Source organism: Hippocampus guttulatus, chromosome 10 (assembly GCF_054856545.1).
Source record: "Hippocampus guttulatus isolate MCC_2025c chromosome 10, RoL_Hgut_1.0, whole genome shotgun sequence".
Taxonomy (NCBI): Eukaryota; Metazoa; Chordata; class Actinopteri; order Syngnathiformes; family Syngnathidae; genus Hippocampus; species Hippocampus guttulatus.
In genome coordinates this window covers 5571196-5587708 of record NC_141270.1, presented here as the reverse complement: position 1 = coordinate 5587708, position 16513 = coordinate 5571196, and the positions used below count along the sequence as shown (strand labels likewise).

General features: G+C 42.0%; 2 protein-coding genes and 1 long non-coding RNA gene across 9 annotated transcripts; 1 reads left to right on the top strand and 2 right to left on the bottom strand.

The window, feature by feature from the left end:
* The first annotated feature begins 88 nt into the window (after window positions 1-88).
* On the top strand, window positions 89-8698 carry LOC147199027 (lysosomal cholesterol signaling protein-like). Of its 7 annotated transcripts, none has more exons than XM_086121768.1 (18): window positions 89-258; window positions 540-687; window positions 1006-1135; window positions 1200-1384; window positions 2252-2404; window positions 2481-2548; window positions 3499-3670; window positions 3901-4056; window positions 4739-4822; window positions 4904-5027; window positions 5115-5199; window positions 5359-5446; window positions 5676-5919; window positions 6001-6090; window positions 6163-6323; window positions 6441-6601; window positions 6670-6816; window positions 7173-8698. In XM_086121768.1, exons 1-18 carry the CDS (start codon window positions 89-91, stop codon window positions 7219-7221), a joined length of 2415 nt encoding a protein of 804 aa, XP_085977894.1. In that variant the 3' UTR covers window positions 7222-8698. The 7 variants fall into 7 exon arrangements, with proteins under 7 accessions (XP_085977894.1, XP_085977890.1, XP_085977891.1 ...); XM_086121764.1 differs by having other exon boundaries at window positions 6670-6842; window positions 7143-8698; XM_086121765.1 differs by having other exon boundaries at window positions 4904-5199.
* Window positions 8699-8747: 49 nt separating this feature from the next.
* On the bottom strand, window positions 8748-12999 carry tmem41ab (transmembrane protein 41ab). The gene is made up of 5 exons (XM_086121771.1): window positions 12857-12999; window positions 10731-10881; window positions 10491-10652; window positions 9730-9868; window positions 8748-9646 (listed from the first exon to the last, which is right to left on the bottom strand). Exons 1-5 carry the CDS (start codon window positions 12997-12999, stop codon window positions 9429-9431), a joined length of 813 nt encoding a protein of 270 aa, XP_085977897.1. The 3' UTR covers window positions 8748-9428.
* A 1422-nt stretch (window positions 13000-14421) lies between these two features.
* LOC147199025 (uncharacterized) lies at window positions 14422-16239 on the bottom strand. Its single transcript, XR_015102014.1, has 2 exons — window positions 16144-16239; window positions 14422-14791 (listed from the first exon to the last, which is right to left on the bottom strand). It is a non-coding gene; the product is annotated as an uncharacterized LOC147199025 (long non-coding RNA).
* Window positions 16240-16513: the final 274 nt, after the last annotated feature.

The window sequence follows — 16513 nt, the reverse complement described above, 5'->3', positions numbered from 1 at the left end:
GGAGCAAGAACCAAGCTCACCGTTATGTTCGCCTCGTTCATCTCTCCAGGGTGTTCAACTCCCTCCTAACGCAGCTCGGGTCGTCACTATGGAGACAGGCGGCAGATATGTGGTCCTCCACGGGAAGAACATCTCTCACGGCTCCCTGACGATCCCTGGTGGTGGCGCTGGTGCCGGGCCTCATATGTCCATCGATAAACTGTTCCCTGCCCTGCTCGAGTGCTTTGGCATTATCCTGTGTGGATACATAGCTGGCAGGTAACATTTGCGAACTGCTCATAACGCTGTAATTTCAGAAGCAAAATAAATTACTGGATTCATTCAAATAAACAACAAAAAACATTTTCTTTTGGAATAATACAATTCTTTTATGCTTGGACAGTTTAACTAGTCCATTATACCTGAAGAAACATTGCAATCCGGGATGGCCCGGAATTTTCCATAATAAGTAAATATTGATTAGTGGTCTGAAATAAAAATAAAAACTTGAGGAATAAGAACTGAATGTGTCATTTGAGGGTCTGTTGCCCTGCACACAGGGGCGATGTGATCACCGAAAACCAAGCAAAGGGTCTGGGCAACTTTGTGTCGAAATTTGCCCTCCCGGCTCTGCTGTTCAAAAATATGGTGCTGTTGGAGTTTGGCGACGTCATCTGGTCCTTCCTGTGGAGCATCTTGGTTGCCAAGGTCAGCTTCTACTCTGGAGTAAAGTGAATCAGTTAAGGTACTGGAATGCCCTCGCATGTGGGCAAGGGAAGCCACAGTCACCCATGCACTCACGTGAGCCGCTTCTTGAATGAGATAGTCACACACTGACACAAATACAAAATGAAAGCACTCCCAAGGACTCCAGCTGACATTCAGGCAGAGCGTATAACAATACTCACAGGCATATATTCTGCATAAAACAAGAACTATTATGACGGTCTTATACTGTGATGCATCATGAGATCTTTGTATAGTAAATTGATAATCAACATTTAAAAAAAAACTTTTTGTGTGTAGGTGGCTGTGTTCACCCTGGTGTGTGTTCTCACCCTGATGGTTGCCAGTCCGGAAAACAGGTACGGCAAAGCCGGACTGTACGCCATCTTTGCCACACAAAGCAACGACTTTGCCTTGGGCTATCCCATAGGTGAGGTCCCGCACAAACACATGTGTAGTACTCGGGTTCCTACTTAGAAGTTGTCTTTCCCCAGTGGATGCTTTGTATCGGAGCACATACCCGGAGTACCTGCAGTACATCTACTTGGTGGCCCCCGTGTCGCTCATGCTGCTCAATCCCATCGGCTTTGCCCTATGCGAGGTGCAGAGATGGAGGAGGAGAACCGACCCCCATGTGGAGCGAAGCACGGCCAGAGTGCTGGGTGTTGTCACTCTACAGGTACTACATCACTGTCAGTCTTGATCAATGTCGAATCCTCAAAAGAATCATCAAAATCTTTGTCGTCATGACGCACCTACATTATATGACATAGGCAAGAGAGTGCCACAATTTAGCATCGCCCATTTGTCTTTAAAACATGGTCCAAATTTGGTAGCAATGAAACCCTTGAAGGACCCTGGAAATGATCTGAAAGGTGCCTAAAATGACGTCTTTGAAACTGAATGGCAGATTTCCTGAGTATTTTTTTGCAGGACCGTTTGAGACTTTTTTATGGGTCTCCTCTTAACAAACATACCTACCAAATTTATGTTGCTAGACGAAATTGGCTTCAAGGGATGACTTTTCTGGTGTGATAGACAATGTTCATGTTGAAGGATGATGAAAATACACAAAAGGAGACAAAATGGTGACTTTAAACCAAAAATTTCCGGCATAACTTCCTGGACTTTTTTATGGGTCTACTTATGATAGACAAACCTACCAAATTCCATGCTGCGACGTGAGACTGGCATCAAGGCCTGAATTTTCAAAATTATTCCACTCAGAGATATTTTTTAGGAAGGACCCATTGAAATGACCTAAAGAAGCCTAAAACGGTTACTGAAAATTTTGTCTTTTCAGGTACGGCACTTTTTTGTGGGTCCACTTATGAATGACATGTCTACCAAATTCCATGCTGCTAAATGGGACTGGCATTAAAGGCTGAATTTTCAAAATATTCCAGTAGAAGACTTTTTTTTATAAATGGCCTAAAGTGACTTTTTTTTATGGGTCTACTGTTAATAGAGAAGCCTACCAGAGGTTTAAATTTAGGTCCACGTATTATCCATTAAAGGATTAAAACTCTCAAACTTTCTTCTGCAGGTGTTAAAGAACCCAATCGTGTTCATGGTGGTCATGGGCATCGTCTCGCATTTTGCTCTGGGCCAGAGGATCCCCGACGTGCTGTCCCAGTTCATCGATGGCCTAGCCAACTCTTTCGGAGGGGCCGCTTTGTTCTACCTGGGCCTCACCATGGTCAGTTCATATTCATTTTCGTACAAAGCATTTTGTAGGAGGACATGACTGAGAGGGCTTCATGTTCGTGTTGCAGGTTGGACAACTGAGGAAATTGACGCGAGACGCCGGCGTCGCGTTGATTCTCCTTATCACTGCAAAACTGTGAGTGGCAATTTATTTCTTTAAAAAACAAATCTAGAGTGCTTGGCAAATATAGAAAGATGAGGAGAGCATCCAGCATTATGATGTGCTTTTATGCTTCCAATTCTTTCCATTTCAGTGAGCTTGTCAAATTGCATTTACAATACATAATTCTCACCATTATTTTATTTTATCTCAACATATTGAAAAGGTTACATATTGTAAATTTACTTTCTTTTTAAAAACAGATCTACAATAATTCTAAATATAAATTACATAAATATTTACAGCACCAATATCAGATTGATTGACGTATTGAATTAAAATGATCAAATAAAAAAATGCCCCCCCCCCAAAAAATCACATTTCCATTAAAACTTACGGGACCGATATCATATATATGCATTAATAACATTTTAAATTGTTTTATTTAAATAAGAATGAAAAATGACATGTCCAATACATTTCACTCAATTTATTTAACTAAAAATTGTAATATTTCTTTTTCATTTGAATAAAAATTTAAATTGGTTAAACATTACACCACGAATACCATATTCATCTCTACATCGGTAATTTAATTTAATCAAGTCATCTTTTATTTGGAAAAACAAATCCAAATCCAAATTACACAAAATTGCCACCACCAATATCACATTTATCCCTACACTGTATTTGATTAAATAATAATAACAAAATAAATAATTTGAAAGTAGGGTCAAAATCATACATCTCCAAAATTGACTTTTGTAATTCTGTTTCCAGGTTAAAGCTAATCTTTTTAATTAAGGCTATTCGAAGTTAATATGTATTTAGCAATTGGGATGCTAATTAGATTTTTTAAATTGATCTCTCAGGGGAGCTTTTGACAAAATTACATCTCAAAACCAGACGGCGCCAATCCCACTCTTTTGCCTTTTCTGGCGCCTGCCGGCTTTTGGGTTTTGAGCTCTGCAGTTTGTCCCCCTCAGTCTGTTGATGCCGCTGTTCTGCAAAGACATGATGGACATTCTGGACGTGGGCGTCAACAGCACCAGCGCCAACCACACAAGCCTGTCAAACTTTGCCTTCCTCTACGGTGTCTTCCCGACTGCGCCGAGTGTGGCCATCTACGCTGGACACTACGGGATGGAGCTGGAGGTGGTGAGTCGCTGAGAGCAAGAGTTACGGGACTTGAGTCATGTGATTTGACTCAGTCACTCTTGGTAATCCATCACTATAAAATTTGCCTGGAACTTGAAGATTAAGGTTAAGACTGATTCCAGACTTGCAGATATTGCATGTGACCTACTAGCGTTCTAAAAGACATTTTTTTAAATACTATATTTAATTATGAACCTTTTTAGCATTCCATTTGTGTCGTTCCCGTTTAGGTGACGTCCGGCATGGTCATCAGCACATTCCTCTCGGCGCCCATCATGTACGTCTCAGCCTGGCTGCTGACCATCCCGCTGATGGACCCCGCACCTCTGGTGGCCGAGCTTCAGAACGTCAGCTTCAACATCAGCATCATCTGCCTGCTGGCGCTGGTACGACAACAAAGATAATTAATGATGAAAAGATTATCTGATCTTTTTGTTTTTTTTTCCACCCCCTCTAAAGCAGACATTAAATGTTTGGTTTAGGTCTCAATAAGTATTCAATGTCCATTAGAGATCACATTATTTGCTAAATTTACAGTCTGATTAGACTTTTTTTAATATACTGTATATATATTTTTTCAAGTTAAAATGTTATTTCTACTTTTCATTTTACTGTTTTAATATGTAGATGTATATGTCTTTATTTTATTTATTATTTATAAGATGCGTTTCAATTTGATAATTAGTAAGTAATCCACGTAATTTTTGTTTATTAATTTATTGATTGATTTTATTCAAAAAAAGTTGGGGTTTGTATTTTCTGTATACAACTACATAGTTATTTGTTTCATAAGCATGTATTATAATATTTATTTTTGTATGATATTTTTTATTATTTAAAATATTTGAGGGAAATCTTGTAATTTTGCAATTCTTGCATATATATATATATATTTTTTTACATTTCAGCCTTTTATTTCTTACGTTTGATTGTGGGCCTGCCTGCACTGAGAATTTACTCATTTCCTTTTTAATACAGTATGTGTGTGTGTGTGTGTGTATATGAAGAAAAATGCCAATTACTGAGATGCCCCTCTATATGTTTTTTGGTTTCCACATGTGCTTGCAGGTTTGGACCATAGCTGTGATGCTGCTCAGTGGGAAATTCAAGCGTCTTCCTCACCTCTTTGCCTTAAATCTCTTCTTGGCTCAGGTCAGTCTCAAACATAAATTGGTCAAATCTCGCTTTTTTGAGTTTAGTTTTGTAACCTGATCACGCCTGTCCTCGTTCCAGTTCCTGGTGTGTGTGAGCATGATCCTGTGGAACTTCCTAGCCAAGCAACAGGATAATCTGGCGGGCAAAATGCTGGCCTTTGCACTACTCTACGGCTCTCTGTACAGCACGTACATTTGGACGGGCGAGTGTGCACGTCTGCACTTTGATGCGCTGTGTCCTAATCTGCATATTAACCGCGAACCACGTCTCTCCTCTACTCGATTTTTAGGTTTAATCCCTCTGTGCTTGGCTCTGACCAGCAGAGATGATCTGCTCAGACTCCGGCCAGCCATTTTCATGATTCTGGGTTGGGGGTGAGTTCCACAATAAAACTGCACAAGATAAGGGTTATATTGATTTAAAAACGTGTGTATAGATTGGATCTCAAATTAGTCAATCCTTATTTGACCTCCATGACTGTGTCAGTGTGCGTGACAGATTATCACGATTGTTTTTTTGTTTTTTTTCCCCAGGGTTCCTTTCTTCATGGTGGGAGGTCTTTTGATAGTGGGCCAAAGGACCGACTCCATCGACTCTGCCTTCTTCTATGGAAAGACTCAGGTTAGACAAAGACCTTTTGTCACTTTCACACTCTTTGCTATTAGTTGCTGGATGAAAATATAAAATCAAATAGTAATTATGTAAATGCAATAAAATGCATTTCCATTTTAATCTGTTACGACTGTTTGTTGTCAAACATTTATTTACCGGTAGGGCGCGATTTTTATTGGACTTATGCACAACATGGGGAAAAAAAAACCAAACGTTTACTATCAATCTTTACCTGCAGATTTTCAGCACAGCGGCACTACTGTCAGTCAGCCTGGCACTGGCCGCCGTTTCTCTGATGGGCCTCAGCCAAGGTGACCGCCAGCTGAGAGGCTACCACGTCCTGAGCCGGGCGGCATTACCTGCCTCCAGTGAGGAGCAGTTGAGGACCCCTGCTGATTTGGAAGACCCGCTACAACAACAACAACAGCAGCAACAAGAGCAGTCAGCGGAACTTTCACCTTGTGTCTGCAGTATTAATTCTGGTATTGTGTTTTCTTTTTTTTTTTGGAGGGGGGGGGGGATCATTTAAAATGGTGTATTTATTGATAATTATTTTGTGTTAGACCTCCATACGTCTCCTCCGCTCCAGTCCATGCCGGATATGATCACCAGCACACAGAGGAACCATGGCAACAGCATAGGCAGAAATACAAGTTGTTGAATTGTAGATGGCAATGATTTCCTTCACGTTTGTGATTGGATATTTGATGCAATGTTCTCTGCAGGCCACATGGGGACGCTGTGTGATGGGCAGCAGCAGAGTACGTCGTCTACGGAACATCTGTTGAATTTAACGGCACCTGAGCATCATCAGCAAGCCGCAGATGACAAGCAGACAGCCAGACATGTTCTGCTCTGTCTCTTGCTTATTGTCAGCCTGCTTGCGGTAAGAATTCACTCATATTTTTCGTTTGTAATCTGGAGTGTATCTTGAATTCTATTTCATTTTGCTCACATGACCATTGAGCGTATGTTTGTTTTTCTGCACCATTATTGAGTGTAGAACCTATCGAGCTGCCTGTGGTGGTTGCTGAACAAAGACCCCGGCCGCCTGTACTTGGAGCTTCAGTTCTTCTGCGCCGTGACCAACTACGGCCAAGGCTTTTTGTCCTTCGGGATCTTTGGCCTGGACCGTCACCTCATCCTCCTGCCCTTCAAGAAGAGGTAATCATACCGCCAGCTCCGGGCGTCCGCCAATAGGTCGCACTCACGTGACCGCCGTCCTGCTGCAGTGCCGGCAGATTGTCGGCGTGGTGGGGACGAGACGCTGAACGGGGCGGTTCGGCGGAAGGACCTCGCGAGGAGGTCCGGCTCACGTGCACACAGTTTGTGCGCTACCACAAAGAGCACTGCGTGCCAGGGCTGCTACACGTGCGCAGGTATGGACCTGTCTGTGGGCATGCAGGTGCGTGCACGGGTTCCAAAATGACCTTATACAGTGCTGTGAAATAGTATTCGCACCCTTCCTGATTTGTATTCTTTGCATATTTATCACATCCAAAGGTTTCAGTTCATCAAACCAATGTTAATATCACACAGAGACTATGCAAGGAAATGCAAAATGCCGTTTCTAAATGCCAATTCAATTTATTAAGGCACAAAATTAAAAATTCATAACTGTCATTATGTGAAAAAGTAATTCTATATTGTATTTTGCCAATACAATATCGACTTTGATCCCGTTCATTTTTTTTTGCTGCTTTAGTTTTAGGCCTCTCTCCCTCTCACCCTCTAGCGCCGCAGGAGAGAGTGCATGTACCTCAACTGGTGAATCCTTGCTCTGATATCGACTGGCTTACCAGGCAGAACCAGCACTGAGACCAGCATGACCTCTACCTGACAGGAAAAGGCAGCGACCGGCATGATGTCCTTTCCCCACTCAAAAGTGCCTTACGGTGCAGTTCTTCCATCCCTTGTGATGGTCGCTGAGTTTACTTCCACTCCATTGCACTTGTCCATCAACTTCAAACCAAATGACACACTGTTTTTATTCACGAGGAATGTACTGTACTGGCACAAAATTAGGTACACCTTAAGTGGATCTAAAAAAATCTACACACACCTATTCAAATAACAGGGTTTTTTTTTAATTAAAATAAATTAGACCAAGATCATTTCAAAACGTTTTCCACTGTTATTGTGGCCTGTAATTGACAGCTTTCTTAAAAATATATATTTTCAAGATGTGGTTGCACCCTCATAACTTGGCATGCGGCGTGTTCAGAATTATCACATCACATTTAAAATTGAAGTATTTTAAATGGGAGTCGGCACACAACTGCCACCATTAAAAATGCCTCGAATTAAGCCCAAAAGACATTTGGCTGTTCTAGTCTACTTTTACTGACATTTTTAATATCCACCGCAGCTCCAATAAGCTGGTGGTAATAATAATAATTCGTGTAACAATGTTGATTCTGATTTGTTTGCAAGTACAGTATGTTTCTGATGATATACACCTGTATGTTATGATGAAAAAAGCCACTAGATGTCACTGTTTGTCGTTGAAGGGACGCGCTCAAGGTTTCATTTATCAATAAAAATAAATCAATTCCTTTCAGATATCATACACAAAGCATCAATCCAATGAAATCAAAATTTTAAAAAGTCAATAAGCAGATTGTCGTTGCCAGCTAGCGAAGAGTAAAAAAAGTTATGTAAATATGAGTGGAAAATTAAACATGACGGTTACGTCACACCAATTAAATCAAATACAGTAATATAATTAATAAAGTCAATAAAATGATTACATTGAGAAAGAATTGCATTGAAAATTATGCCGAAAAAACAATGATCCTGGTGGCAAATTAATAAAATAATGGGAACGAAGCATCAGTGACTGACCTCTCACGTGAACTTTGGACTCAAGTTTAACTTTCGAGGCTGCCTTTGTAGTTTCAGTTCTATTTAGAAAAGTTTTCATTTGACATTGAACTGCTGTACTGTTTAAGTTGCTGCTGACTTGTTTTTGTCTTATACTGTGAAGTTAACGAGACAATTTATTTGCAAGGTGACTTGAGTCCCATTCAAATGTGTATACACTAATTAACTTTTAATCCAAATCTGTTTTTAAAAAAAAGGCACATCTACTGCTTATGGATCCCCACCAATATTTATCAGTCTAAAAATATAAATAGCATCATATGTCTTCACATAATGTTTACTAAAAGCACATGTGATCTGATCTCGGCCAGTGTGAAACGTGTGCGTGTGCATGACTTAACGTACAAAGTGTACAAGAGAATAAAGAGATTTTAGGAAGTGTGTTTTATTGTGCATTTTCCTTGACATGGATTTTTAAAAAAGTAAAATAAACTAACCGTAAAGACTTACAGTAGCATTATTTACAAAATTTGGTCAAAGAAGAAGAGAATGACAATCTCATCCTTAGAGACACGCACACATATAATGTGTAACAGAAATACGTGGATACACTATTATTGTCAATAAATATAGTATTAAGACATCTAAGTGCTTCGCAAAAGGACAAACACACACAAGGAAACATTTAGAAGATAGAAATGCTTGTTCAGCATGTAAACAGCTTGAGTTTAAAAACATCTTTGATTCAACCGGACATTCCACTTTAACACTGACAAAGTTAAGAACTGAAGGGTGAGTGCAATTATTGTGCCGAATGTCAATGTAAACGGCGACATCACATGGGACGGAAACCTAAATATTTTATGAGGTACAATGGCGCAATCGAACTCAAATACAAGAGCTGTGTCGTTAAAAAAAAGAGAAGTAATAAATCAACTGACATTTTATGCATGACCACCCCGTGCTGTCAACTGAATTTGACGTCAAAAGTACCTTTGGGCTCGCATTGCGATCGTCACGGCTTACCTGTTTTCTTAATATGGTCTTAATAAAATCTTGAACTTCCGCTTGAACAATGTTTTTTTTTTTTCACAGTGACTTCAAGGCTTGTGGCGTAAGGTGCACCAGTGCAGCCCTCCAGTATTCAAAGTCCTCTTCCTACCCTCCGTCATTGCCTCTTCCGATCGCCGTCCCGCGTACCGTCCATGTCCTTCACCTTGAGGTGAGTTTGCCCGTAGCGTTTTATAAGTGCGCCGGGCACCAGCGCCGCCAGTGCGATGGCCAGAAGCTGGGCTAGCGTGGCCCATGAGAAGATGTCATCCAGAGAGTGGATCTCTGAGAGGATGGCGCCCGTCCGCACGCAGATGAAATTGTAGGGTATCAAACCTGGGAAGGCAAACTCTTTTTAGCAGGCCGTGCACCGACGGGTTGTGCTCTGTCGAGAAAAAAAAGGGGGGCTGGTGGCTTACCGATGAATACGGAGAAGAAGAAGATGGAGATGGGGATGTTGAGGACAGGACAGGTGATGTTAAGGAACCAGCTAGGAGTCATGGGGAAGAAGCGCAGGAAGAGGAGGAAAAAGAACAGGCTGCTGCGGTTTTCCTCTACCTGTCAGAGCAGGAAGAGATGGGAAAGAGGAAGGAATTTGGACGTAAAGACAAGCACAATGTTAATTATATGGAGCTCTCTCTGTGCGAGTTTGTCCTTAAAGGACCTCTGGAAAAAAGCCCCCCCCCCCCCCCAAAAAAAAGGGCCCAGGGGCTGAATTTTCCAAATATTAGGGCTTGAGAAGTTAGTCTTCATCATGTTTGTTATTGTGAAAAATTTGCCAAACAAAATTGCTTACTTCCCATGTTTTTTTCAGACAAGGCTTCTGGAGACTTTTTGGTGGGTTTACTCATGAAAAGCATGTCTACCAAATTTAATGTAGATGAGTGAGACTGGCTTCAGGTGCTGAATTTTAAAAAACATTCCAGTTGAAAAATACATTGTCTTTCCATGACGCCTGTTAATGGCCAAAATGACCCTAAAATGGCCGCTTCAAACCAAAATGGTGGACTTCTTTTGTCTTTTAAGACCTTTTTGTGGGTATAGTCATGATAGACATGCCAACCAAATTTCATGTTGCTCAGTTAAACTGGCCTTCAGGGTTGAATATTCACAGCACACATTCTTTGAAATTCTCCACTAAGTCTGCCCAGCAACAAATAAACAAAATAAATTACCATACCTTCCTCTGCAGTAGCGCCACCTTATCCGGGAAGATGCGAACCACATGCTGCTTCCCAAAGGTGGATGACAGCAGGTAGCAGAAGGTTGAGCCCGTGGTAGTGAGCAGGCACGCCAGCGCCAGGCCCTCCCAGGGTCCAAATATGGCGCCGGCCAGCATGTTCTGAAATGGGAAACAATAAATAGAACGGAGAAGTAAGCTGGCTTTGACGGTCGGCATGAAAGGGGGCAAGCGTCTCACCAGGAAGGAGGATCCGGGAATGGCAAAGGATTGCTTGTAGAGGTACGCGCTGCAGAAGAGCAGCAGAACGTAGCCGTGGTGCTCCTGCTTGTAGAACTTGAGCATCTCGGCGAGCTCCCGAAGCTCGTCCAGATCCGATGGGAACCTCAGCCTGGAGGGTGGGAAAAACCACAAACCTTAGCATTCGGAAAAACACTCAGAAAATATATCTTTCTACTTCAAACTTGGCTTATGTGCTGTGTATGGAAAGAAAGAATTTATTACAGTACCACTGTTAGACCACCAGATGGCGGTGTAGTAGGTAAAAGCGGTTGAACTAAACTTAATAACTAAGAGTACATTTCTAGTCGAATAAGATATAGTTTAATGGCTCTGTTGCGACTTGACACTGTCTTGACAAAAGCCTTGCGAGAGCACACCAAGTGGCGGGATGGCCATCTGGAATTTTTAGAAATTTTTTGGCAAGGGACGCCCGCTGTCGTCAACTATTCCCAGGCCGAATTTTGGTCCCGGCACGTCCCTGCCAACCAGTGTCTTAATAAATCAAATTATCAGTCAAAGGTTGGCTTAAAGCCCTCGAGTCATTCTTTGACGTTTTGTATGCTTCTTACTTTTGGTACCCATACTTTTATCCATAGTAGCTGAGACGAAAATACTCTGACAGTCTAAAGATAGCCCATATTAATGTGGGCTTTCAGGGAAATGTCAAAGGTTTTTTTTTTAATGCATTTAAATTGCATTTGTCTGTCTCATCCAAGTGGCTTTAGTTTGATGATTTATTGTTGGTTGGCCGCCACTGAGCAACACAAGCTGTGTATGTGTGTGCGTGTGTGTGCGTGTGTGTGTGTGTGTGTTGCATTCTGGGAAACAGAGCTATTTTTGTCTTTTTACAGCAAAGGAAGCGACGAAAAATGATCAAGGCTGTTCGAGTAGTTGACACACATTTGTGAAGCAGCGATTACACACGCGACAGTCCGCTTGCCAACGAGGAGACAAGAAGTGTGTTTACGCGAGAGCCATTACGCATTGGGTGAAAATAAAAGTGCCCACCGTGACACATTACTCTCCCGAAATACTACACGTTCAAGTGCGCATGATTGACCAGTGGCGCAAACACAAGTTGGGCCTGGCGAACCAATAGAAAGCGGCGCTGGTGGGAGGCCCAGCAGGTGCTGGACAAGGCCCACGGGCTTAAGTTACATACAAGCTGTATTCTAGTGTGTGTGTGTGTTTGTTTCTGCTCTCTGCTCATGACTATTTGTGTCTCCCACAGAGTGGAGATTTAAAACAAGATCAATTAGCAAATCTGCCTCAGAATTTTGACCACCAGGGTTCGAATCTCGGCATGTCCTAAGGGCAAGTGTCAATGGTTGTTTGTCCACATGTGTCCTGTGATTGACTGGCAACCAGTTCTGGATGTATCCCACCATCCTCTCTGTAGTTGCTCCTCACACAAGCACGATGAATAGTGTACATTTTTTAGTCCTATCAACTGCGTTGTGTGATGCAAAACCCATATAATCAGGATTGGGTTTAGATTGCATTGGTTCGCACATTTGCCTATTTCTCTCAATATCTTAAGGTTCTGAGTGTGAGTCTCAGCTCTGGCTTGAGTGTGTGGACTTTGAAAATTAAAATATTATCATATTTCCGTATTGAAAGTAATTAAAATATTATAATGCCCTTTCATGTGGGCAAGGAAAGCAGCAGTTGCTGGTGCCCTTTCAACCGTTTAGGGGGTAAATAGTCAAGTACAAATGCAAAATGAGAACACTCACAAGGACCCCAGCTGACTCCAGCTCCGAACATCACTCGCTGGTCCTCAACGTGCAGTAATTTAAGAAATGAAAGCAAGCGAATACTTTAACATTCCGCTTCACACGTTATGTTATTTAAAGAAAAAATAAAACTACAATGCTATTTTCCTTAAAAATATAGAACAACAAACTTTGTTAAATTTATTTTTTTTTAATGTCGATTGTAATTAGTTTTAATGGGGAGTATTGATCAGTATTTATGGTAATATTGATACGTGCAGAATTTAGTTCCGTGCTGGGTCACCGGACCACTTGCATTTACTAATAAAAATAACATTAAAATAATCGTGACTTATTCGTTGCACTTACTTGTGGTAGTGGGGTTCCGGCTCGGGCTCCCCAGGCAAGGACGGCGGCAGGTGCTCATCCGCCGGCGGGAGGTGAGTGGAGAGCACGTAGAGGTAGACGCTGGCGGCCGTCACGGTGGCCGCAAGCCCGGCGAGGGAGCGCATATCGCCGACTCACAAGTTTTGAGCAGCTCCGCTCGGCGATTTATGGATTTAATAAGGGAGAGACGAAGCGGGCGGCGACAACGACCGCGGGGAGACTCGGTCGGTGTCTATTACCCCGCCGACGAGCGACGGATCAGGTGACACCCGGCGAGCGGCAACTTTTCTCCGGTAGGACTCGTTGACCGTTGATATTTATTTAATCGACTTTTAACAAGCACCGTCACCCTCCTTTTCTTATCTCCACATTTAAACATGTCAATATTCATGCACTGAAGTAATTTTAATGCCATTTGCGTTCCAATTGTCTGGTCGGGAATGCCATTTTATTGACGGACGCGTTGTAGTGAGAAGGTCGGGCTACAAGATGGGGGCATGGTAACAAGTTTCAAATCCAATCCTACTTGGCCTTCCACATCGAGGTACTGCACTAAAATTACAATTCCTTTAGATTTAAATTAGTTTCAGAGGTGTCAAAAGTATTCACGTTCATTCCTCAAGTAGAAGTATAGATATTGGGATTTAAAAAGATTTAGAAATTCAAGTATCAGCTCAAGCTTTTAACTCAACTCATAAAAGTGTAAAAGTTATGGGTTCAAAAATTCTTATGGTGAGAACATATTACTCCAGTCCTAAAAGCTTTACGCTGGCTCCCAATTAGCTGTAGAATAGATTTTTAAATTCTGCTATTGGAAAATAAATCACTGAAGGGTTTGGGTCCTGAACACATCAAACAAATACTGATTGAGTATAAACTTCGAGGACTTTGAACTGTGACGCCTTGGGTCACTTAATATTTTCTAAACATAATAATAAACAGGAATCACGACCCCGGGAATGCCCTATCTGGCCGCAACACCCTCTGGGCGTTATGGTAACGTTTAAACGTACCTTCAAAATAAGATACATTGCAAATACAAAGTGCATGAAAAATACGACTCATCATCGCCGCATATTATGCAGAGTGGGCCTGGTGCGTGGGAATCTCTCGCTCTTGAGATAAATCCGTATTTTAAGCAGGACTCCTGATACTGTCTATTAAATGTAGCCTTCTTTTTCTTGAAAGTCGAAGGCTCCTCTTCTGTCTCCTGGTTGGGCCTTTTCCCCTTCCCAAAGAAGCTTTCCAAAGACGTTTGTTTTTTACCCATTTTGCTCACTCCTGGGTTTCATTTTAGCGATACCTCATCACGTGACCGAGAAGGGCTGCGTCAAGAGAGACATACTGTAGACGGATATAACAGAGAGTTGGATAGTTTTTCAAAACAAAACAGCTTCTGAAATGAATAAAACTGAAGTAATGCAAGTTATTTATTCTTTCTGTGCGGCCCGTTCCCAAATGACCCACGGACCGGGACTGGTACCGGCCCGCGGCCCGGGGATTAGGGACTGCTGTTATAAAACACATGTGGAAACGTTTTTTTTTTTTTTGTGCCAAAGAAAAGTTTATTGTGACATTAGTTCACTTTTGTCAGTTTAAAGCCCAATCAAAACTGCCAAACTAAGACCAGCACCGACATATTTTTGTAGCCCAGAGCAGTTATTAAATTACTATCCTTCCCAATGTGTTTAGCACACTTCTTGGGACCAGAGCGTTAAATACATATGCCCCATCATCCTAGTTAGGGATCGAACTCCTCAGCCTCTTCCTCGAAGTTGGGATCGTCCACGGGATCGTCCACGGGATCGACCACGGGATCGTCCACCGGATCGACTGTGGGATCATCCATGGGATTGTCCAAGGGATCGTCCAAGGGATCATTGCCAAAACCATCCATGGAACCTTTGTTGGGATAGTCTGCAAAGAAATTGTCGACCTTTTTGTGGATATTGTGAAGATAGAGCATGGTGGCTTAGCGCATTTTATTTGCATTCTGGGCACTGAGGTTTTCTCTGGGAGTCTCAAGAATCTTCCGAAGTCTCTCATAACAACAGAAAATCTTGCTAGATTTATTGCTCATCCAAATAAATGGATGACAAGTTATAAAAAGCACGTTGATTTTTGAAAATTCAGCTGGAAAAGCCTCTATTCCTTCACAATGATTTTAGTAAGGCACATGTATCATGTGTTGACAAACAAAAAAAATGTCAAGAACAAACAGGAAGTCTTTTATTTTGCTTCGAGTTTAGTATTGTTGAGTCATTTTGGTCTCATAGACAAGAGACCTGTTTGTCTAATTTCTATTTCTGTTTGATTGCCAAAGGGGGTTGACAGTAGAGATCGAATGACTTTGGAGTCTTTGCAGCGGTGATCATCAAGTCGGTATGAGTTCATCAACGACCTCATGATAGTTTCTTTATATTTGGTAGTCACTTCACTGTATTTTGCCTCCAAACACAAGCTCACCCTGCTAAAAAAAAAGAATCATAGACTAAAATGGTTTTGTTGTATTTTCGTGCTGGTCGTGCTGCGGTCACCAGCTGCGTGGCTGTGGCTCACTTGGTAGCGCGGGTTGCCCACTGACCAAAAATCTGTGGGCTCACCTCCCTTTGTGACATGCCTGAACACCACACCAGGGAGGTGTCCAGGAGCCACCAATTTGAAATTAGGATTATGAGACCAACCCTAAATTGTGAAGGAATTGAGTGTCGTTGGAGCAGCGCAGTAAAGTTTGATGACTTGCCATAAAAGAAGAATTACGAGTCTACAAGACTTTGTTTCGAATGTCGGATTTTTACTTGATTTTGTGCAGCACTTTGTATGCAGCTACGGTTGTTCGAAAGTGCTCCATAAATAATATTCAGACGAGAACTGATGCCGCTCTTGAGTTGAGTTTGTTGCCCTTGGGGCACCTGCAAGATTTTTCACATGCCTCGCTCAGGTGTCGGTTATGAGCACAATTAAGACACTTATGGTCGTTGGCTAGACTCGGATTGACTTTCTAAATTGTGAGGCGATTGAGTTTAAAAAGAAAAAAAGTCGCACCCAATAAGATGCAAAAACAAACACGTACGAACGATTTTGTCCAACTGCGATCAAATTTGAATTATGTATACGAGACAGGTCAACGCAAAAAAAAAAGAAAAACATGACTGAAACCCCCCACCCCATCCCTCAGCGAAAGTCTGCCATTTGGCTGAGCCCCCCCAACCCCTTCCCCATAAAAAACCTTTTCCCCATTCTTTGCATGCAAGAAAATAGGTGCGTACCTTGACCCATGGAAAGGGAGGGCATGGCCACCAGTGCCAGCAGCAGGAAGATGACGTGGAATCGCATGGTTTCTTCTCAAGGCAGGAAAATGCGAGCTCGCTGTCTGCTGCCGATTTGAACCAGGGCTCTTTTATATCAAGCTCAGTGGATATCAAACATCCCAACCATCCACCACTCAACCACAATTTGAGCTTGTGGTTGCATTTCACCCAAGCACTATACATCCACAAGGTGCCACTTAATTTCGAAACAGGTTCTGCTTGTTTTTTTTTTTTTTAATGCCGCGAGACGGCAACAAAGCTCTTCTCTTTTGATTTCGAATCCCCTCCGAAATTATAAGGTTTTACAAGAATATATCATGTGAATGTC